This window comes from Neolamprologus brichardi, chromosome 19 (genome assembly GCF_056152115.1).
Source record: "Neolamprologus brichardi isolate AB-2024 chromosome 19, ASM5615211v1, whole genome shotgun sequence".
Taxonomy (NCBI): domain Eukaryota; kingdom Metazoa; phylum Chordata; class Actinopteri; order Cichliformes; family Cichlidae; genus Neolamprologus; species Neolamprologus brichardi.
Window position 1 is genome coordinate 8,172,982 of NC_142122.1, and position 24,228 is coordinate 8,197,209.

At 40.6% G+C, this 24,228-nt stretch overlaps 2 protein-coding genes across 5 annotated transcripts in view; both read left to right on the plus strand.

Annotated features, from left to right (window-relative positions):
- The window catches only part of pacs2 (phosphofurin acidic cluster sorting protein 2), a 69,135-nt gene extending 64,238 nt beyond the window's left edge, over positions 1 to 4,897 (plus strand). For all 4 annotated transcript variants that reach the window (XM_087832983.1, XM_087832980.1, XM_087832982.1 and 1 more), the window contains one exon: positions 722 to 4,897. In XM_087832983.1, the coding sequence (XP_087689109.1) occupies positions 722 to 840 (119 nt within the window). In that variant the 3' untranslated portion in view covers positions 841 to 4,897. The remainder of the gene's footprint in view (positions 1 to 721) is intronic.
- A 2,199-nt stretch (positions 4,898 to 7,096) lies between these two features.
- dcaf5 (ddb1 and cul4 associated factor 5) lies at positions 7,097 to 23,172 on the plus strand. Its single transcript, XM_006798578.3, has 9 exons — positions 7,097 to 7,486; positions 8,503 to 8,646; positions 10,271 to 10,307; positions 10,436 to 10,575; positions 11,087 to 11,216; positions 14,402 to 14,615; positions 18,257 to 18,323; positions 18,971 to 19,098; positions 21,136 to 23,172. Exons 1-9 carry the CDS (start codon positions 7,279 to 7,281, stop codon positions 22,468 to 22,470), a joined length of 2,403 nt encoding a protein of 800 aa, XP_006798641.1. The 5' UTR covers positions 7,097 to 7,278; the 3' UTR covers positions 22,471 to 23,172.
- The last annotated feature ends 1,056 nt before the right edge of the window (positions 23,173 to 24,228 follow it).

Below are 24,228 nucleotides of genomic sequence, written 5' to 3' on the forward strand. Positions count from 1 at the left end.
CTTTGGGAACCTAATCAATGCAAAAATCTATCTGGTCTATTGTCGAGCTACTTTATTAACAGCTGGCTACACTTTTCTGTTGTAGCTCCAATAAGCAACTTTACAAAGTTTAAAGTTTAAAATTTGCATGAGCCGTGGAACTGAGACCTATAACCACTTTCATACTGTGAGCACTTTTTGTTCCGTGTACTGCGGTGCGGCAGTTTGGCAGTTAATATGTACATTTGAAAGCAGTAACACCTGTTACATCATGAAGAGGACCGTGTGAATTTCAGCTGAAAAGCAATGTTTATTTTTATGGGAGGGGCGTTCATATCTGGTGATTCAGATCTTAAGACAAGAGGAATACTTTACATGTTCCGGATTTATTCCCAAAATTTAGCGTCACTCATATCAACAGGAAATGAATCCATAAAAATTGTGAGCTATTTGAAGAGTAGTACTGGATAATGCAAAATAATGCATGCCTTGCACAGACCTAGAAGGAGTATTTGTTATTCAAGGACCCTCAGGATTCAGGGAACTTGAACCTTGTTAAGAGTTTAAAAAAAGCCATTTCATAATGAACTCCAAAGAAGACCACGACCATGTGCTTTTACACATTCACTCAGCTGCTAACTCAAAACCCTAAAGTGCCATGAATGGGTGAAGTGTGTCACCTCTTGCTAGATTTGCAGGTAGAAATACTTCGGCGTGTAACCGTTTGTCTCTTCTTCCGCAGTGCTGATTGACGGCGTCGAGTGGAACGATGTCAAGTTTTTCCAGCTGGCTGCTCAGTGGTCCTCACACGTCAAACATTTCCCCATTGGGATCTTTGGACACTCGAAAGGCCCTTATTAGCAGCACCTAAGAGACTGAAACATGGAGGACAGCAAACCCACCCTCCCTGCCTCCCTCCCTCGTGCCAAGAGCTCTTAACCCCCTTCCTCCTACCTTCGCCTGCACACTTCCTCCTATTCTGCTGTCTTAATTTAAACTCCTGCTTTCCACACTTGCATTGTCCCCGTTATTTAATCTTTTGCGTGTTTTTTTTTGGTTTTGTTTTTTAATTTTCTATTTATGTAAACACATCTCAAGGCAGAGCTGCTATGAGAATATTTCTTTACTTGGCTTTTTAAAACAAAAATCCTGCTGACGTTTTATAGACTTTTGAGGAAAAAACATTAATTGAATAACAACTAGAAATGACTTCTAACCTTTAACATAATGAATGAGTGCCCTGGTTTCACTTGGCCATCAGTTTTTTGTTGTGTTTTTTTGTTCCTTTTCAAATTCGATGAGGATGGTTTTAAACACTTGGCCAGCACAATTAATCACAGCTATATTATTAAAAAGAGCCATCTGCCTCATAATAAAGGTCATATTTTCTAATTACAGAGAAGAAATTTTGGATTTGCAGCCACAGCGACTGTTGGCAGTTCATTGTCTTAACCCAGAGGGAGAAAGGATAAACGGCCTCCGTGAAGAAGTGTAATGTGCAATAGACGAAATATTGTGTGAATGCGATTCTGCTAGAAGATTACACACTGCTCTTAGTGGTGATTTTCACTCTTTGCATTCCTTCTCTTCTTTACTTTACCCTCCTGATAAACTAGTTCAAGGTCTGAAGAGAAGTTTTTTATATTAGAATTACGAGCGCAGTTAACCACAAACTTACAGGAAAAACTCCGGGAAACGCTATCTTGTTGAGAATTGAATGAGAAGATTAATACCTCTCTTATTTTTTTTATGGTAAATTTGAAGCTATAGCTGTTTACAGTAGAGTAAATAGGTACCGTTGTTCTTTTGAAAGGTAAAAGAATAACTACTTACCAGCACTTCTGAACCTCACTTAATTAAAACCTTATATCTTGTATGTTTAACCCCTATAGAAACTGAGCCAACCTAACCGTTTCTATGTTTAGTAGAGTAAGAATGAGGCATTGTGGTTTTATGGCTGGCACATAATGCCCCCTCCCTCCAACACACACAAAATAAATAAATCAGGTTTTACACTTCAGGTTTTGTACATTCTATATAAAGCTAATCTAATGGTTAATGACTGACCTGGCTCTAAACAAACGGAACAAAATCTCCAGATGTCACCGTCTATCAAACATGCACATAGAAAATGAGACAGAGTAGCTGTTGCTCTGTTTGCAGCGCTGAGCTACGCTAATTGGCTGCTTACACATCTGGTACCAACTACAGTACTGTGCAAAGGTTTTGAGCCACCTCTCATTTCTTTATACTTTGCAGGAAAATGAGAAATATGTGCAGTGATTTATTGAAAACGAAGCACAAAACAGAATATGCATCATTCTAATGAGCTTGAAAGTCAATATTTGGTCTGACTATCTTTGTTCTTCAACACATCCTGAACTCTGTTAGGCAAGATTTCTTGTCATTTATTTAAGTCGTTTTCAGGAATAGTTCTCCACGACATTCATAGCTCTTCTCTAGATGTAGACATTGCTTTCCATTGCTTTAAAATCTGACTGTACTTTTCTGTGTTCATAATTCCATCCATTTATTTTTCCATCAACAACTGGCTGAAATGCAGCCCCAAACCATGACAGAGCCTCCACTATGTTTTACAGATGGCTGTAGACACTCACAGTTGTACCTCTTTGCTCTCTCTTCGTACATATTTGAGAGCATTTATTACTCCATATGACCTGTTGCCACAGATTTTCAGTGCAGTTCTTGTGTAATTTTACATACTTCAGCCTTTTCTCCCTGTTTCCCTTCTTTATAAATCACTTCGTGACAACCACCATTCCTACATTTCTGATGATAAGCAAACAGCAGATGGATAAACTCACTTTTTATAGATTCAGCTAAAGAAAATTCGAAAAAATGTGTGGTTATGACAGGCTGACAGTAACACAGGGCCACAAATACATTTTAAAACTTCTTGTTTTTATGTTCTGACACAACACTTGTTCATCCCTTAAATTTTGATTTTTTTCATGCTTGAATGATTCATAGTTCAGTTTTTGCTACCACAAAAAAACGTTCCTCTGAAAATAATCAAGCACAAGGACTAAACTGAACAGGAGTTACAAACCACCCAATGTCCAAAGAAAAACTTTGAAAACCCTTCAGAAATCCTGGAGAACTATTTCTCAATACCACTTTAAAAAAATACAAGAAAATCCGTCTCCTTGGAAGCAAAATATAAAGACACGAGGGGTAGTTCAAGACTGTTGCACAGTACTGTACTTGAGAAAGTTGGAGCCCAATGTCCACTGTGTTTCCTAAGAGTTATCTGAAAGAATCAGACTCTGCACAAGTGTGGCACACATCAGCTCAGCCAAAATTAGGAAATGCACCACTGATTATTGGAAAAAAATTTGACCACTTCCTGTTTTGGTTTAGTTTTTTTTTTTACTATAATAAAATCAATAAATAATCTATTGAAGCCATGGGAGAGGTCATTATCAGGACAAAAATACATATATGCCCTTTACATTTATACCCTTCTTCACTCATTCCAGAGCCATCCAGTAGCCCGAATTAGAGCCTTCGCTGGGCTGATTCTGGCCCCCGGGCCTCATGTTTGACACCCCTACCCTAAGGGTAGATTTTGGTTGTGAATGAACCCTGAAAAAGTGAATAAACTCTATAGTAGTCATTAAGAAAACAGTGTAAAATGATTAAATCCAGTCTTGCAAAAATGTTTTCACACACGACTCCTCCTTAATGAAACCGGTATCACTCTTTTAAATGTGACTCTTAATGAAGCCATGTAAGACACAAGAATCCTACTTAAATTAAACAGAAGTCATCACAGCTCCTTGGTGTGTATGCAGCAGCCATAATCTGCAGGCAGCTCAAATACAAGTGCACAACGCTCATGATTAATCATATTTAGACATGGTGCAGACTAATGTCACCTCATCTCAAAATGTGTGGTGTAGAGCTGTGGCAGTGGTACTGATCTTCTCATTTAACTCAGCAAAGAAAGCAAAACAGCATATCTCTCGAAATGCCAAACTGTCCTTTAAGATCAGCATATAAGGTGAAACAAAAGCGGAGAGTGTATTACATTACATTCATGAATTCTTCCTCCTTGAGCCCCACACTCCTCCATACACTCCATATGTTCCACTAAAAGCAAATGTTATTTTTGCCAAAGGAAACGCTCAAGAACTGCAGCTCACTCATTACTTGTGTGGTATTATAGATGACTTCATAATGTAGAAGTGAATGTATTGACGGTACCTTAATGTAAAGCACTTTTAAATGTTTGTCCAGTATAGATTAGTATGTTACACCCTGGGAACCTGCAGGTACTATTGGCTGTCTGCCGTTATGTCTGAGCAAAGTAAAACAAGCATCCGTGTCTCCTCAGTGCTGTGAAAGCAAAGTTCATGCTCGGCTTGAAGCCTCGTCAAACTATTTTAGATTTTAGTTACATGTTCTGTGAGGTTAGCCTAGAAAGTGTATGTGGATTACGTCTGTAGATTTCGCTCCATCTTTAATTCACTTTTAAGACTGAGTAGTATTTTGCTTAAATTTCTTTCAGTAGCAGTGTCATCATAACCTTTACCAGTTTCTTGATAAGTGCCTAAATTGCTTAATTTTGACAAATCAACTGAAGTAAATATCCCTTGCTGAAATGGTGCTGATTCGAGCCCGGACAACAACAAAATATCTCAGTACAGCACATTGATTTCGCAACGCAAACACGTGCGGTGTGCATCGGTGGGAAGTAAAGTCACGCTTGACCAGCTGATTATCAGTAGTTTAAAGAACACTACGGTCCATTCATGGTGAGCATACATTTGTTGTTTCTCTGTTTAGAGAATATTTTAGATGTTTTTTTTCCATGTTGTCTCAGAAAAGGCTTGTTGAAAGTTCCCTAAAGACTACCACTGTAATCCCAACGACTGGGAGTAATAAAACTACTATACACACTAAAATGTACTTTTCATGTGTGGGTTACTTGACTTGGTTGGTACTCCAGAACTGTTAAATTTAAAATAAGAATATGTGATTACAAACTTGATATATCTCGTTAGCCCTACTTCTTAAGAGGAGCTATAAAAGGCTGCGACTGTATATAAGAATGTCCATGTGATAAAGCTTATGTGGACTTTCTGCACCATCTTGTGGTACAAACTGGTTTTAAACAAAAGTACCGTCCAGCCCTAGTTCAACTTTCCTCGATATCTTCAACACAATACGCTGATTTTTTCAGATTTAGCATTGCATTCACAATAACTAGCTAATCATAATACATTTGATTTTTAGGGGCTGTTCATGACACTCAAGGACGCCTTACAAGCCATTAAAAAACTAAATCATGGTATAGAAACCAGTCTATGGAAGATAAAAATAAAATTAGACAGAAAAGGAAAACCTTGTGTTTTAAGGCTGGCCTTGCGAGGCGATCTATGTTTTGTATGTGGTGCATAGGGGGCCACTCAGCTGAAAGCTCTTAAACCCATGGTGGTCAGGTGGGGAGATACTACAATGAGGGTAGAGGAGGTGGATCTGAGAGTACGGCCAGGGATGGTGATGTGTAGAAGATCAGAGAGATGTATAGGTGTGAGATTGTGGAGAGACTTGAAAGCAACGAGTGGAATCTTAAGATTAATGTGATATTACACAGGAAGCCAGTGAAGCTGTTGAAGGACAGGAGTAATAAGGAAGGAAGGGATTCTGGTAATGCCACGAGCAGAAGAAGTCTATGAAGAAGTTTGTATGGTAAGGTTAGATGGAGAGGACAGAATTATAATAATCAATACGAGATGCAACAGAGCATGTAGAAGAATAGCACAACTGTTAGCTATAAGGGATGAGCACAGCTAACAAATACTGCGTAGGTGGAAATAATGCAGAAAGAGCTATATTATTGATGTGTTTCAAAATCTAAGGTGGGAAAGATGACACTTTTTGACACTGTTTATTTAATAAAAACATATATTTAAAGGCATCTACCTGTCAATCAAACCTGATAATTTTTATTAAAAGACCAACTACCAAATAAACTGAGGGGCTGTTTTCAACATCTATAATAAACTCAAAACCAAGAATTCATTATACTTCTCAAAAATGTGAAGATCTACATATCTGGTGAGGACCATGTGAATGAAAGTACAAGAAAAAATTTGGTGATCTTTATTGCACCTGTCTGTTAGTAGCAATGGTGGAAAAAGTGCAAAGTGATACAAATACAAAGAACTACAGGGAGTGTGTGCATAAGAATTGGGAACAAATCCAGGAGAGACCTGGAACATCTGACCGTTTAGTCTACTGTTCACTGAAGCTTCATCGAAATGAGAATCGGTCTCGGTGGAAGGGTGGGTGTCAAGAAGTCATTCATAAGGAAAATGAATGGCTTCTAAAGCTCAGCTCCTGGGAGTCCTTCCCTAGGACTGTACTGTTCTTTACAGAGACCTGGAATCTGCTGGATCTATTTGTCCAGCTTGGGGTTTACAGCTGCAAACACTCCTATTACCACTGAGATCACTTTGGACTTCACCTTCCACATACGTCAGTTGTTCCGTTTCCTGTACTTCTCTTTATAACCCTCTATTTACTCCTCCTTTCTCCTTCGTACTGAAGTTGCTGTCTGCTGGGATTGTTACGTCTTCTGCTCCTTGTCAAGCACCACTGCGTCTGGAATATAACTACAGAAAACTACACAGTTTTGCTCTATAACAAGGTATTGCATAATAAATAGATACATAAATATACTTTGATATGTTATGCAGGAAAAACACTGGTTAACTGATCAATTTGGCAATAAGAAGAAAGTAATATACTTTATACCTATACGGGAATAGATAAACCATCATAGTGTAAGTACCAGAATAAGAAGCACTAAAAAGTGAATACAAAGATCTCAATTAATTAATTACCACTCTCTTGTGTAACATTTGCATTAATTATTAACTTGTAATAAGAATAATAAGAATAATTAGCGGTATTTGTGCGTCACATGGATAGCAAACTAAAATATTAAAATGGTACAAACTTGACAGAGGGTAGGTTAATGGTAAAATGTGAGCTAAATGTAGTGAATTAAAGGGACTGGAGTGCTGGCTGGTGGTGCCGAGTGACAGCCAGGGGGAGAAAGAGGTCCTCCTCCACCGGAGCAGGAAGCTGCTGCTGGGACTGGCGAGAAGACAGAGGAGGTGCGAAATAACGTCGACATCAGCAGGCAGCGGGGTATCCACCATAATGTAGACCCAACAGTGCGCCACATCTTCCCCACAGTGTGAGCAGATGTCCCGGGTGCAGTAGTGAAAACAAAAGCAGAGCGGGCCGTATTCGTGCACGGTGAAAATGAAGGAGCTGAAGGGCTGCGCTATGCGCTCCTCTCTGGGCTTTCTGTCCCGCAGAGAGCTGACTGGGCAGCCGCTCCTGAAGGAGGAATTCCAGAGACGCAGGCTGGCAGGCTGCACCAGCCTCTACAAGAAGGATATGCTCGGACATTTCGGCTGTGTCAACGCCATTGAGTTCTCCAACAACGGCGGGGAATGGCTGGTGTCTGGTAAGTTGTCAAACCCCCCTCTTCTTCCTCTAGCTTGCACTGTTTTAATTTGTTAGCATGCTAACGCTAGCTAGCCAGGCAGTCAGCTGTAACTGTAGCCGATGCTAAGTTAGCCTAGCTTTTCTTGCTGGCTAGTGGGAGTCAAACAGTCAGAGGGGGCAGCAGCAGCAGCTACCTCGGACCGGTCCCATCTTCTGTCAGTGCAGAAGACGACCCATGTGGCCTCTGAAGTGGACATTTTTCCCTCTCATGAGTCAAATCATGGCGACCTCATGGAAGCTGTTAGTGTCCTGAGAGGATTAAAAACAATCATCTGGCCTAGCGTGACAGCCTGTGGCTTGCCATTTTGAGTCTACAGTTTACATTGCACCGTGGGATTCCAGCATGTTAGCATGAGTCCGCCTTATGACACGCATCTGTTTATCTGCCACAATAAAAAGTAAAAGATGCATACAACACAAACTTGGCTAGAGTTAATTAGCATGTAAGGTTCTTGCATGAAATGCAAATCACTGGTGTTTTAGTCTTGCTGGTATGCAGGCGGTGATATAGACACTTGAAGGGAGTTGGGAGACAAATGTATCTCATTGCAATCCTGTGAATTTAGATAAGGAAAATATTGTAACTGGGAAACAGTGGTTCCAGGACAAGCAAGGTCCAGTCATGTTGTTAACGTCACATTCAGGTTTTCTCTGGCAAAATGTGATTAGTGTTAAGGGTAAATATGTAGTTCCTGTCTACTTAGTTTAGTACCCCAAACACTTTCTGTTGCAAGTCTCAATACATTCATACAACACTGCCATGTATGTCTAAGCACTTTGTTTGGTTTGCTAAACAACATATAGGAAATATTTTTATTTTATCTAGTATTTTTGCCTTAAATTTCTGTCACTATTCTGTTACTTGTTGCACTGATTTCACGAAGAGTTTCTTTCCTGAAAGCTCATTTATCTGCAACCCGTGAGAAAGCGTTGTTTTTTAAAAGTTTGGTCGTAATGCTCCATCTTTACTTGCAGGTGGAGATGACCGTCGGGTGCTTCTGTGGCACATGGAGAAAGCCATCCACAGCCGCTCAAAGCCTGTGAAGCTGAAGGGGGAGCACCTCTCTAACATCTTCTGTCTGGCCTTTGACAGCACCAACAAAAAAGTCTTCTCTGGTGGTAAGAAAAAGACAAGTACTGTCCCTGCTGGACGTAACTACTCTTTTTAACCTTTGAGCTGGAAGTGTTTGTGGGACATGTACAGCAAACAGAATTTAAAAAGTATTCAGACAGATAAAATGTTTAATAGGGACTTTGATGTGCAATGTGGAAAAGGCTGAGCTTGATTCACTGCACATGAACGATGTTGAGTATAAATAATAGATGGGGGGAAAAAATTAAATTAGCTGCAGGAGTTGCTGTTTTCAGTCTGGCTGCTATGCAAAAGAGTCCAGAGACTCTAAAGTTCTGTCAGGTTTTACTGAGCTATTATTTGAGAATAAAATAACTATAGTATCTAACACACCCTTTAAAAGAAAACTACAGTTGTGGTCAGAAGTTTATATCCAGTCATTATGGGCATGAACTTCATGGTAATTTTGAGTTTTTAATGGTTTCTTTGAACTGTTCTTTACCTCAGTGAAATGATTGTACAGCATACATCTTACACTTACTTAAATCTTTTAATAAGTGGTGCTGAAGGTTCTACAATCACTGATCATGATTGATTACAACTAGTAGTTTGTCTTTGCAGCATAAAAAAGGAATTATTTCACAGCACTCACTGGACTGACCAATACTCAGAACAATGTTAAAGTCCAAGGAACTCTGTGATGATCTAAGAAGAAGAACTGCAGATTTATACATTGGTAAGGTCTCTTCCAGTCATTTCTAAACAAACGAAGATTCTAATCATCAGTTCAAAAACTGAGTTTTCCATCGTCATGGGTGGGTGTCTACTAAGTAAGAAGGCCCTACTCCAAAATGGACTTCTTCACGCTTGAGTGAACTTTCCAGCTGCCCACACGGACAAGCCAAATGCCTTCTACAGAATAATAGCTAGTTATTTTTGGATAATTAAAAATGAGGTTTTGAAACCTGTGTAAAGTACACCAGCTCTAAAGCATGATGGTGGTAGCATTATTCTCTGAGGTTGTTTTGCTCCTACTGGTAGTAAATTGCCAAAGTGGATTGAATAATGAAGGAGGGCCACCTCCAGATTCTTCAACTTCACTTCAGATGAACAGCTAGTTGGTTGAAATCTGTGCACAATTGGTTGTTCCAACAGGATAATGATCCCTAAACATGCATCAAAACTGGTTATGGTGTAAATTAAACATGCTAACATTAAACTTCTGGAATAACCATTCCAAGGTGTCTGCCAGGAATCCAACCAGTTAAAATGAACTCTACCAATTCTACCAAGGAGAGTGGTTAAATATCCAGCCAGAATTCTACCAAAAGCTTTTTCATGGCTTCAGAAAGCATGTGGTTGAGGTGCAACACGCACATTTACCAAATATTTTTTAGCAGTGTTTGTACTTATTTGAGTCTGTATGTATACTTTGACCCTGTGTGGATTGGAGAAAATTCAAATCAGTTTCAAATTTGTGCACCCATTTCTTGCTGGATGATGTATGCTGTACAATCATTCCACCCTGGGAAAAAGAACAGCTCAAAGAAACGACTTAAAGCTCAAAATGACTACGACATTCATGCATGTGACTGCGGCTGTAGCTTGAAGTTTAAAATGTATCCTTTTCCTTCACCTTGTAACCTGCTTTATGTGTTTGTTGTCGAACAGGAAATGATGAACAGGTGATTCTTCACGATGTGGAGAGGTAGGTAAAATGACCCTTGTTACTGTAGTATCAAAATGTTTTGATGAGCTCATAGCCATCATGAAAAGGTCAGCGATTTAACCGCGCTAACAAAATGATTAACGCTTGACTGATTGCTGCTCCTGCAGGAGGGAAACCCTGAACGTGTTCCTGCATATCGACGCTGTGTACAGCTTGTCCGTCAGCCCAGTCAATGACAATGTGTTTGCCAGCTCATCCGATGACGGACGGGTGCTTATTTGGGACACTCGCGAGCCGCCTCATGGAGGTAAGAGCAGTTGGATTAGATGATGAATAAGTTTGTATAGATCAGTTCGAAATCCCATGCATTTCGCACATTGGACGTTTCAGACACCGATCTCTTATGTTTGCTGTCATGGTTGTAATTGATAAAGCTGCTGATATCCAGTCACACAGTGTATTTTAAGTGTGTGTGTGTGATGGGTCTTGGTGAGACTTGTTGATATTTTTACAAATGCAGTGGATCATCTTGCATGACGTCTCCATCCTGCTATTTTAGAAGCCTTCCTTGTGACCAAGTTGGCCTGATAATACATTTAGCAACATTGGGCTTCCTTTTCTGCCTGCAGGCTTTTTTTTTTCACCTGCTGTAGTCCAAAAAAATGTTTTTGCGCTTCTCTCATGATGGATCTAATCATAATTTCCACTGTATGCAGAAAGCCCCGTGCTGCTATTTGAATGATTGAGGGTGATTGTTTGAAATGTAACATTCTTTTATTAAAAACTGCTGTGAATATGAAAATCTTCTCTCCCTGTAGAGCCCTTCTGCTTGGCCAGCTACCCCTCAGCCTTCCACAGTGTAATGTTTAACCCCGTGGAGCCCAGATTGCTCGCCACGGCCAATTCCAAGGAGGGTGTTGGATTGTGGGACATCCGCAAGCCGCGCAGGTCAGACATGCTTCTCTTTTCTTTGACCTTAAGAGATGATTAACATTTGTTCTTCTCGAAGAATAAATTGACTCAGCAGTGGAAACTATTATGATGTTGAAGCATAAAAATAAGATGGCGTCTGCTTGTATTTTATCCATTGTAGTAAGAGCCTTTCATGCAGTAAAACCTTTTTTACTGAAATGGAAAAAACCTGAAACTAGCTTAAAAAAAATTCTTTGTGGTTTCACATAAAGCAGTCTAAACCAGAAAATTATTAAATAACAGATTTACCTGACAATCTCCACCAGATGGCACTGTAACATCACCATTAAAGTAACGCCTGCTTTTCCTCTTCCAATAGCTCAACTGTATGGTGGCCTTGAGAGGCCAAACGGACTCAAACTTAAGAAAACATCAGCAAATAAAAAAACGCTGCAAAAATATAAAACAAAAGGTTATAAAAAAATAAGCGACAAAAACTGAAGCGTTTGTGGAAACACGATGACTTGATGAATCAGATCTGGAAGTGAAAATCTACCAGTAAACATAAGTGTCTTAATTCATATAGAATGGATATCAGAGGCTCAAAGAAGCTAATTTTTGCTAAATGGGGCTTAGAAGGCAGTTGATACAAACACATAACATCCTTACAATATATGGTGTAACACTATAGATAAACTTACCTCAAAATATATAAAGCATATTAAGATCTACAGCAATAACATGCAACAAACAGCTATACTATTAATCCGAAATACACCACGTTTCATATAACTGAAGAAAAAGAAATAGTGACATTTATTTTTAGGTATGGGTCCAAACTACACTGTGGTCATTAAGGATGTTGTTGTTTTAACTTGTTTTAATGCTTTGTATCTTATTCTGTTTAATATGAACAAGCACCTAAAAGTAGTCAGTGATCACTGTCGGCCTCACTGGGTTTTTATTACTGCTGTTCATTTGCAGCACGTTTTAAAGCTCAGTTTTTAAAACCTTAGGATGTAGCTACAGCACAGGGCTCATTGCTCGCCAGACACCAGATATTTAAACGGGTCAGAGAAGAATCACTCTGAGGATAACAAAGATTTGAAAGGAACAGGACTTTTATATAGCGAGTAATGCTAGCATTCACAACCTGTCTGCATTTTTCAGCACCTTAATTTGTGGATTAACTGGCATTAATTATCCATAAACTTGTGCTTTTACACCATTTTTCTATTTGCTGGTGTTTTTTTTGTTTGTTTGTTTTCGCGTTGCAGTTCGTTTCTGCCTCTCAGGGCCACCGTAGGACTCTCCTCCCACTGCAAAACAAAAACAAATGTTTGCACCAATAAAAATGTGTCTGTGAAAACACTGAACTGAATGGCGCTGAGTGTGAGTTTAGACATACTTGGGATTTTAGCGCAGAAATGATGGCCGGTAAAAGTAAACACTGAGTCATTTCTCCCCCACCGGTGTTGGCTCTGCTTCTCTGCAGTGAGGGGGATGTTTAGAGACGCTCCTGAGAAATGTCCTCAGTTCACTATCAAGTTTAAAAATAGCTTCCAGCTGAAAGGTGTTTCATGAAATATTTAATTGACTTAGCCAGAGTAATTTAACAGTCTCCCCTTGGCTAAAGGGCAGACATGCTTTCTAATGATGTCATTTTCATCGAGATTATGATGTACAGTAATGTGCAAAAGTCCTGAGCCACCCTCATTCTTTATATTTTAGATCTCCAGACTTTCTGAAGTTTTTCAAAGTTTTTCTTTTTGGCTGCTTTTCCACTCATTTTCAGTCCAGTCATTGTATGTGACCATTTTCAGAATAATGTTTTCACCCATCTAAAAAAGCACCTAACTCCAGGGATGAAAAGTTTTTGTGTACACAGACAACTTAGCAATGAGCCAATTTTCAATTGTATCTTTAACTAGCAGCCTGTCATAAAAACACAGCAGTTGCTCCCATTTGCCAAAGATGACAAAGTTTGAGAGACATAAAATAGTATTTTTGCACCAACTAGGTGATTTCCAAAGAGCAACTAGGTGATTTCCAAAGAGCTACTAGCTGAAAACTTTCAATTTGTCTTCATTGTGTCCAGTATGTCCTTAGAAAATAACAGCATGAGACAGTTGAAGGACAAAAGAAGTGGCAGCCCCTAAGAAAAAAAAACACAGCAGATGAATAACATATGGACGTTATGTCCTTAACAAAAAGGAAACTTTTCAGGAATGACTCCAGACCTGAGACATGTATCTGACCCTTCAGTTGATTGATCTTTTTGCTTAAAGCCCCAGTAGACATGGAGTGAGTGAAAGGATGGATGGCAAGAAGCCGTTCTTAATGAAGGGAAATGAGGACAAAAGGCTAAGATCTGCTAAATTGCACAAGAACTGGATTGAAAATCAGTGGCAACAGTTCTTATGGAGTGATGGATCCAAGTTTAATTTTTTCTTTAATACAAAAACACACAGTGGAACATTATCAGTCAGTGGCCTTTCCAGAGACTGAACCTCAACATTATTATTGAAGTTTTGGATCATCTAAAGGCATCCTAACATCCACAGACGAGCTTTGAGAGCTCTTCCCAAAGGCTATAAAGAATTACAAGAAAGCTTGACTATGAGAGTTCAGGGTGTGTTGAATATAGGTGTTTATCCCAAATATGGACTTTCAAGCTCATTAGAATTGTACAAATGCAGTTTTTGATTTATGTACTGTATTTTCATGTATATTTGCAAATGTTTGACTAAGTCACTGCACCCATTTCCCATTTTCTTAGCAAAGTATAAAGAATTTACTCAAGTCTTGCACAGGATTGTATCTTTCTCTCGCTGTTTTCTCCTGGGGAGTTCTTTCAAAGCTGCCAAAGTATGTGGAAAAGTATGAAGATCAGTGCTTAGAAATTGTGTAATGCTGTTTTAGTAAACTTTCACAGCATGTTAAAGTTAAACCACAAGAAAAAGGCGTGCTATTCATCTGTCTGAATAATGACTCATCAGCACTGTTGTTTCTCTTAAATAAATACTTAAATATTTTGGCTCTCATTGTTGGAACTACAAGATATTTATTTTGGGATTACTTATGTAGTGAAAATCACCTAGTTTTATCCTCATCTGGTTGTTTAAATAAACGGTTGCCTAGATATTCTTGCTGTCTTCTGTGATTGTAGTACTGTGAACAATGAGACGGGTATTATCATTTCTCTCCTCTCGCCCTCTCAGCTCGCTGCTCCGTTATGGAGGCAGTATGTCCCTGCAGAGCGCCATGAGTGTTCGCTTCAACAGCACCGGCACCCAGCTGCTGGCTCTGCGGCGCCGCCTGCCGCCGGTCCTCTACGAGCTGCACTCCCGGCTTCCCAGCTTCCAGTTCGATAACCAGGGCTACTTCAACTCCTGCACCATGAAGAGCTGCTGCTTTGCTGGGGACAAGGATCAGGTCGGTAAACACATATGATCTGTTTACCGACCCGTGTTTTAAATGATACACAGGACAGCTGATTTTCTCGAGTGGGATTTAGCTCCTAAAACAATAAGCACGTACGAAACATAGAACAGTGATTGTTTTAACTGACTTTGTGGATACCTCAAATGAAATTTAAGGAGTGTATTTGGAGACACAATAAAAATAGAATATATTAGTTCCTTCTGTGAAACTGGGACTTTTGAGTGCTGGAGGAGCACCAGAAGCCCCTGGCCTCAGTCACTGATCCTCCTGTTGGTCCTCTTCAGACATGACATCAGCCTCTAGTCATGTTTATTACGTTAACATTTGCCTTTGGTGTCAGTTAGGCTCAGAAAGGCTTAAAAAAGATCTGAAGGTAGTTCAAAGAGTGCAGAATCGGGTCAGGACAGCACAATACAGTTTGAATTTCCTCAGCTGCTGATGGAATGGAATTTCTTTAACACCTACACAGCAGTCGCGAACTTTTCTAGACATGAATTGATGAAGGCACATGTGAGGAGGCAAATTTCCAACCCAGCCAAGTCCGATATCTAACAGTTTTTGACCTGCTAGCTCCTTAATACAAAGACTGTAAATTCTGATTTGCACAGATGTGAGATCAGTGCAGGTAGCTGTCCAATGAAATCACAGCTTGTAAGTGTATTTCTTGTGTCCTGCTTCAACCCCCTCCACTCAGAAAACACTGTTGCCTTAATTGTTTGATTTTTGACCAGCGAGAATGCATCTGGCAGGAACTGTTTCCTGCTCTGTGTCAAAATGCAAGAAGAAAAACAGACTTTGAACAGTCTTCCTGCCTCTTTCTGATATTTTCCAGAGTTCATTAGTGGACTCATTAATCTAGAATTTGCAGAGTTACAGATAATATTTTAAGATTATTCATTTTTATTGAACTATTCTCAAAATTTACTGATATAATCGACCTTTCACTTTATTGGAAAACTATAACATATGAGGTAATAACATGTAATAAATGACCTGCTCGTCAGTTTGTAGCATTTTGCAGGTTCCAACTATGTTTAATTTGTAATCAGGGATGTAACGACTTTCAAATTGTCAGGTGTACAGTCACATAATCATGACCTGAGCTGTACTAACCTGTTTGTGCAGCAGCTGTTCTGGGCCTGTTTAATCACAAATTATTTCCCTGTGTTTAATGTTTAGCAGGTTTTCATGAAAACTTACTTTCTGACTTGTTTGACATAAACAAAGCAGAAGGCATCTTGCAAAGGGTTATTATATACACAGTGAGCCATCTGTGTAGCTATTTTTTGCCATAATCAGTTTATCTTTTTTTTTTTCTCCAGGAAAAGCACTGCATCATAATTACATTGATATTTTAAAACTGAGTTTACTGAGCCTCTGAGTATTTTGAGATGCTGTGTGAGTGCATTTTGAGAATTTCCTAAGCCAAGTAGAATACTCTCGGCTTCTTGTGCTAGGTGTACTAATTACACCATGGATGTTGGAGGATAATGAGAAGAAGTGTTATAAGAAACCAAGCAACTGTTAGGATGCGATGGAGGTTTGACCAAATGTAGCAGCTGTAACCGAGTAGCTCTTTTTTTCGCGCAGGCTCTGCTTGTAGTAGAGGATTTTCTCAGAATGGTGTGAGAGCAGAAGTGCTGAGTGGTGACTTGCTGCATGAAGCTGATAGAAAGGAAAGAGGGGAGTTAGTTTTGGGCACAACATTCCTTTCCTGATGTGTCCTCTGGGAACGGGAGGCAAAGCACACAGGTGTTGAGCTAAAAATGTGTCCATGCCCAGCAGCTAAACTAATCTCACAGTCTCAGCCTCAGGCATGATTACTTTTCATCCCTGTTGATCATTTTATGTAGGATTTCTCTTAGATGAAGACACAGGACATGGGTTTTCTAAAAGCATGCATATAATGTTGGAAAAGAACTGTGTAAAAACAGTGGACAGTAAAACCCTGTGAAGAAAAATGCACCGGCGCAGACCGGCAGAACGTTTACAGAAGGAAATTGAAGACATTCATTTAAAGTAATTTGCTGATGAAACACCACAAAAATATTCCACAGTTTGACAGACTGTAAGGAGCAGATGACAATGCCTTAAAGCGAATGTGAATTATTTTATCAGAGAAGAATTTGCCTCCACTTGTAAAATGGGGCTTGAAAGACATTCCCATTAAATAAAAATCTGCTAAAAAGAAATGCAAAGATGTAGATTTTTTTTTTGATTCTTTGAACACTACTGCTGGTTACCTAAATAGGGTAACATCTGCATCTGCAAAATATGCATTCACTGGCTGCTTTATAAGCTGTTTGTTCATGCAAAAATGAGCCAAATCTAATGTCTGCAAGTTAATGCATTTAGGCTTGTAACCATGGTCAAGATGACCTGCTGAAGTTTAAACTGAGCATCAAAATGGGGAAGAAAGGTTATTTAAGTAACTCTGAACTTGGTGCAGTTGTTGGTGCCAGACTGGTGTGAATACTTCAGAAACTGCTGATGTACTGGGATTTTCCCACACACCCATTTTCAGGATTTATAGAGAACGGTCTGAAAAAGAGGAAATATCCAGTGAGCGTCTGTTCTCTGGATGAAAGCGCATTGTTGATGCCTTAGGTCAGAGGAGAATGGCCAAACTGCTGAAGGCAGCAGTAACTCAAATAACCAGTAATTACAACCAATGTATGCAGAAGAGCATCTCTGAATCAACATCCCATAAAGCCTTGAAGCAGACGGCTTATAGCAGCAGAAGACCACACTGGTTTTCACTCCTCTCAGCTCAGCACAGGAATCTGAGGATTTAATTCATACTGACTCAACACAATTGGACAAGAGAAGATTGGAGCAATGTTGCCTGGTCTGAGGCTCAATTTCTGCTGCGTTGTTCACAGGTTAGGGTCAGAATTTGGCATAAACAACATGAAAACATCTTTCCCTCCTGCCTCGACTCATCGGTTTAGGCTGGTTGTGAGGATGATTAAATGCCACATCCTACCTGAGTATTGTTGTGGATCACAGCCGTTCCTCTATGAAGGCTTTTTCCAGCAGGATAATGTGACTTGTCACATAGCTGAAATCATCTGAAACTGTTTTTTTGAACTTAGAAAGAGCTCACTCTACACAAATCCCTTTCTTTTTTCTAAAACTCTAAAGTCTCTTAACATCACCAGGACATGTAATGCAGTGGATATGCTAGCTGTAAATGGGTTTTAACCATAAAGTAATTCTTCTTTCTAGTCTTTCCTTCTTCATGCTGTTTTAAGTCATACATATAAGAACATAGAGCTCCCCCACCCCGACTCTGTCAAAGCCTACCTTAAGCAACAGGTTCAAGTGGAACCATCTGCTCCCAAAATCCAACAACAGTCAAGACGGGCAGCAGGAGCTCTGTTGGGGTCAGACTGCCGTGTCGTGTGAAGGCGGCATTTGATCGCACATTATGAGACACGGTGTTGCGATAAGATCGGTTGTTTTTGTGCTACGTATTGCCCAACCACCCAAATTCCCCATGGTTCATTACTCCCAGCATACATACGCATGTGAGCAATTTTCTCTTTATAGGTGAAATGGAAAGTTTAAGTCATACAAACTGGGGCAGATTGCAATCTAAACATCCTTTTGTTTTCCCCTTTCTCCTTCAGTACATCTTGTCTGGGTCAGACGACTTCAACCTCTACATGTGGAAAATCCCAAAGGATCCTGAAGCAGGTGAGTTATTGGATCTAACTGCACTGATGGCATATTTATGTCTTTGCGCTGTTATGTTGAGCAGGATTTATTGCATTTTTGACATTTTGGTGCAACAAAAGAAGCGAAATGATTTGATAATCTATATCCCAGTGTGAGATTGTCTTCTGTCTAGTCAGCACATTAAGCCTGACAGCGTTTTGCATTTGGAGACATCATCAGGGCAGACTGTGGTTTACCCTCAGCTCATTTGGTTATAATAGACTTTCCAGGCACGAGTAAATACAGAATAACCTGTAGCGAAGCTTCAATGCAATGTCAAATTAACGTTGAATGTTTCCACCTGCTCACACGAACTAAAAACAATTTAGAAATTACTGCTCGATATATTCTTAGAGTGAAAATGCCTCGGATATAATTACTCCAGGAGGAAAATCCCCAGAAATGCAGCAATCCAAGAATGTGGTATTTGTAGCTCTGTAACACCACCTGCCATATTTATGACTTTTCAAGGAGTTACTCACACTCGAAATATGCACACAGAGCCTTTTTGTTTGTCAGGCTAAATTTTCTCCTTTAACGAGTCCCTGTTGTAGTCTTCCATTTCTGTGGCTCTGAACGGATGTGTTTTTGTTCCGGTAACATGTTAACAAAGCTTTTCTTTTAAGGAGGCCCTGGTCGTGTTGTTAACGGCGCTTTCATGGTCCTGAAGGGTCACCGCTCCATAGTCAACCAGGTCCGCTTCAACCCTCACACATACATGATCTGCTCCTCCGGTGTGGAGAAAGTCATCAAGGTAAGTAACGAAACCTTTATACTGTGATTTGTTTTTCTGACTTTACTAACTGCATATAAGAAATGTTTGCTGCAGGCACTAAAACATTCTGACCAGGCTGTAAATATAAAGTAAAACAGGCAATTTAACAGGGAATCTCTTGGGATTGACTCGCTCTTTGAGTCCACCTCAAATGGTCGTTTGAGGAACTGCAGTTTTTGGCGTCAGCTCTTCTTTCGGGCTTCGTGTTGGTGCACAGATGTGTCTCTTCCATTTTCTGCAGCTTCAGGGTGACGAGCGGTTAGAGAAATGATCCTGTTAGTGGACTGTCCCAACATCCGAGTCTCAGCATCATCTGTTGCTTGGACAGCAAACGTGCCCTTAAGTGAGACATTGGTCTCCAATGACACCACTGAGTAACTGACTGAGCTCTAACGTCCCGCTTGTGCAGTGGGGATTGAAAACGGATGGATTTCCCCGATCACTATTGTCGACTGAAGCAGATGATGTTGGGCAGTGTTCATAAAGTGGGTCATGAAAGATGTGAGAGGTTCTACAGTATTTCTGAAACCAGAGCTAGACTATATTATGAGATACAACAAGGCTTTCTAAAATCTTTGCAGTTTAAGGCAGCTAAAGGTTGTGTAAGCGTTGAAATAAACACGTATTATTGCTAAACTCTTCACTTGAGCTCAAGCTCGATTAAGCTGCAGTATCAGTTAAATATTGTAGTTAAAATTTTAAAAAAAACTGAGGCTTCTCATTAAGTTCTCTCAGTCTGCTGAAGCCATTTGTTTTCATCTGTGTACCACATCGAATCTGGTTGTCTGCAGATAGTGAATCATTTGGTACAGCATGATTTTATAATATTAGAATTAGAGCTGCGTTTCTGTATTATCTTATGAGAAAATATGCTGCTCATGTTCTCAGAAACCAGGCAAGCAGTGAAGTTTGCTTCATGTCTCTAAGTTAATAACACAGCTTTGCATCATCAGTTTGCTTCTCCCCATAGAAGCGGTTGTTTTATCCTCTTTGCTTGTGTGTGTAAGTGGTCCACATCCTTGGATGTTCTGCATCATCTTATTTAAACATGTGCAAACATTCATGGAAACAAACATATCAGGCAAATTAGAAAGTGAAACGGTGAATATTTGGTATGACAACCTTTTATTCTTCAGCACAGTGTGAACTCTCTTTGGCAGCTTTCTTGTCATTTAAGAATCTTCAGGAATAGTTCTCCAGACTTCTTGAAAGACATTCAGCGCTCTTCTTTGAATGTAAAATGTTTTACATTATTTTTCACACTACCTCCCAACACCACTGTAACCCCAAACAATACAAATGCACATGCAATTATTTCAATTTAAAACAGACGTCTCGCTAAGTTGTCTGTTATGTGCAGACCCAATACTGAGTCATCTCTTGAGCTCGGTGCAATATTTCTGCATGAATGATTCAGAGGTCAGTGTTAAGTAGCTTGACAAAAACAAACAAACAAACAAAAAAAATCCTCGCAAAATAGTTGGGTATCGGAGCTGCAGTGAAAAAGCAGGCAAAACCTAGAAAGGCCTTCCAATATCCTGGAAAACTGTTGCTCAGCACCACTTTGAATGATTCAGGAACGTTTGGCTGCTTGGAAGCAAAATATAAAGAAGACTTTTGCACAGTACAGTTATACCTGTGCATGATAATAAGCAGACTGCTAGCATACAACATAGCCTAGCTGAGCTCTAAACTTTTTGTATTTGTTTATGTATTATATAAAAATTAAAAATGGCTTCTTCGGTTTAAGAAATTCTGTCATTGATGGTGACAAAAGCCAGCTTCTCTTTTTTTGTTATTTTGGTTACACAAACTTGTACGTCACTGCTCTGAGTGGAAGTCGATACAGGTACACGTGTTAAAACCTGATCCTGGCTCACTCTTCCTACTCCTCACTTTCTCTCTGTCATCTCATATGTTTTTGTGTGTTTTTTAACTGCATCTTTCCCTTTTCCTTCCTTCTACTTCACCCTCCACTCACCCACCTTTACCCTTTTATGTTTCTGCCCATCTTAGGTGTGGAGTCCCTACCAGCAGCCTGACAGTCTGGGAGATCTGGAGGGTCGTGTGGAGGACAAATCCCGCAGCCTCTACACTCACGAGGAGTACATCACCCTGGTTCTCAACAGCGGCAGTGGTCTGTCCCACGATTATGTCAGCCAGTCTATCCAGGAGGACCCCCGCATGATGGCTTTCTTTGACTCATTGGTGCGTCGGGAGATTGAGGGCTGGAGCTCAGACTCTGACACTGACCTAAGTGAGGAAGCCATCATGCAGCTCCACGCCCGGGGACGCCGCTCCACACGAACCACACCAACCGTTCCTACTGCTGCCTCTGCTGCGGGTCACCACAGCAACTCTGATAACTCCTCCTCCTCCTCCCTGGCTGGACCTGATGCTTCAGGAGCGGAAGAGCAAGCCGGAGACGAGGGGGAGGAACGACCCAGGAGACGAAGCAGACATCAGCGCCATCAATCTGGCTTCCTGGTGAATGAGGACTCAGATTCCAGCGAATTTTGGCTCGACCCAATGCCCCGGCCTCGATCCCCAAGCCCTAGGGACAACTCCACAATTTCCAGTCCCACCTCCTCTCCTTCGCTTCCCGCTGGAGCATCTAGCTCCTCCACATCCACTTCCAGTTCCAGCAGCGACGACGAGGAGCGCCGTAGCGCCGTGAGGCGGCGTAACGTCATGAGGCGCAGACGCATGCATGTTGTCTCCAGAGCTGGGGATCGTCCCGAGTCCGTACAGGCTCTCTTTTCCGCCATCGACTCTTGCAGTTACCCATCAATCTCCATTGATGACCTGTCTTCCTCCTCGTCAGGCGAGGAACAAAACGCCCTCGAAATTAAGCCCCGAACCGGCGGCGCCACAGAGGAGGAAAAATGTCTGAGCCCTTCAGACTTTGTGTGTCTGAGCCCAGTAATGTCTCCTGAGAGCCAAGAGAATGAGGAAGGGAGTGACAGGACTGAGCTGGAAAGACATCCAGCTGCATCTCCTCAGTCACTGGATGGATGCAGGACTGAAGGGAGGGCTGCTACAGAGCCAGTTTTAGACAGCTCTGATAGCGGAGAAGCGTGTGGCAGCTCACCGGCCATAGACAGCACCTCCCCGAGCCGGTGCACCCCCGGAGTGAACGGGCAGCACCGGACTGTGGCACCAATGGGAGAGTACACGACTGAGGGCCCACATGTTGCCTCAGATCCAGAGGAAGAGACTGGCGTTCCACCTGAAGACAAGTGGCCACAGAGAGAAAAAGTCCCCGCACTGAGTGCTCTAAAGCGGACTCACGTGGGATCAGACGAAGCAGAGTCGGCCTCCTCGCCCTCAGAAAAGAAGCTAAAAACATAGTGATGCTTTCTCGCCCTGGAAAGAAACTGTTAAGAGACTTCATTTGGGAAGTGGGTTTTCTATGCGTTTTTACAACTCAGCTTTTCTCCTCTGTTTTTTTTTTTGTCATGTGACACACACTAACTGCTTACAAGCAGGAGGCGCTAGGAAGCTAAAAAAAATGACAGTGATTCGTTTTTTGTTTGAGAACAAATCAGTCAGACGTTGTCGTCATTTTTCAGGTCGAACCACAGATGACATTAAGAGATGTATAACATAAGCTTAATATTGTTGATAACAGTGAGACGTGTTTAAGTGAGACGCATTTATTTTCATGCATCATCAGTGTTTCTTTCTCAAGCTCTGGTTGTTGCACAAAACTCCACCCTGGATTTGGAGCTCTTCCAACCATAACAACAAAACAGTCTTTTGTAGGAAAAAAGCTTGGCGGAATTTTTAATTTCTGTGATTTCACACTGAGTGTAAATCTGGTTAGGCTTATTCTCATTTTTAAGTGATTCTCGGCTCAGACTGCTTCAGGGGGGCCTGAAGAATTGACTGCCTCCATAGAAATCCTGAGGAGCACCGTTTGTATAAGCTGTGTATTGAAATGATGCTTTCATTGTCTCAACCAGCTGTTCTTGGTCTCATTATCCAGCCCATGGGTACCATTACAAGCCAGCTCGCTTTTGTTTTCTTGCAATTAAAGAATAATTTGTTCTCTAGTGACAAAGCAACAGCGTCTTCCTAAGGCTGACTCGCCGATGGGTGAAACATTTACTCTTTCTGACACATGTCTGTCTGAGGTAATGGAAAATGAGTCATTTTATTGTAGATATCAGCTACTCTACCGCTGTGAGCTTACGTGGTTGCCATGGCAACGCAGCCTCAACTCTCCCGTGAAAGAAACGTGACCCTGAGCAAACCGTATCAGTCCGAGTAAAATTTTTTATTGACTTAACCAAAAAGCTGCATTTATATAGGAGAGTGAGTTTAGTCAATTATGATCAGTCTGCTAAGCTGACAAACGCTAATACTGCAGATTTACATGTCAATACAAGTGATTAATTTCTGAAAAACACTGGAATGGGACAGGACCAAAGTCTTGGATTTCACTGTTAGGGAACTAGATTGGGATCAAGGATAAAAAAACAAACAAACTATATTTTCAGTCCACGAATTTCCAGAATTTGGAGGAAAAGTGCCAGAAGAAAGTCTTTTTTTTTTTTTTCTTCTTAATTCACAGAACTACAAAAAAAAGCCAGAAGTTTTCCCACATGAAAGGCTGACTCTGTTCCACACAAGTCTGAATTTATTTTTGCAAATTCTAAATATGTATATATTTTCCTGTGGAAGTCTAATTTAGTCACAGAAGACAGTTTATTATATCACTTTGTTTCACAGACTTGACTTTTTTCTTAGAATTCTGACTTTAGTCAAAGGAGCTTGCAAAGAAAAGCGTCTGGACTTCTTTAAGTTGCTTGAAGACGTTTCACCTCTCATCCGAGAAGCTTCTTCATTTCTAAGGTCAAATGGCGACTTTATTTACGATTTTTTTTCTACAGAAGTCCAACTTTATTGCAAAACACTATTCTCAGAATTCTGATTTGTCTTCCAAATAGATTTGCAGCAAGTCTGACTTAAATTCTGGGAGGGATAAAAAAAAAAAAGAAGCCAGGACTACCACTGTGGGTGGAGGGGGTGTAATTGCAAATACTGCAATTAGTGGACAACCCACTCAACCAACTGAGCCAAAACCACCCCTAAAACAACTGCATT

Bases quoted from the DNA above. Each gene is read 5' to 3' on its own strand.
- dcaf5 (XM_006798578.3), top strand. From the start codon at position 7,279: ATGAAGGAGCTGAAGGGCTGCGCTATGCGCTCCTCTCTGGGCTTTCTG. The intron at 7,487-8,502 runs GTAAGTTGTCAA...CTTTACTTGCAG, and splicing joins CGGGGAATGGCTGGTGTCTG to GTGGAGATGACCGTCGGGTG. The intron at 11,217-14,401 runs GTCAGACATGCT...TCGCCCTCTCAG, and splicing joins GACATCCGCAAGCCGCGCAG to CTCGCTGCTCCGTTATGGAG.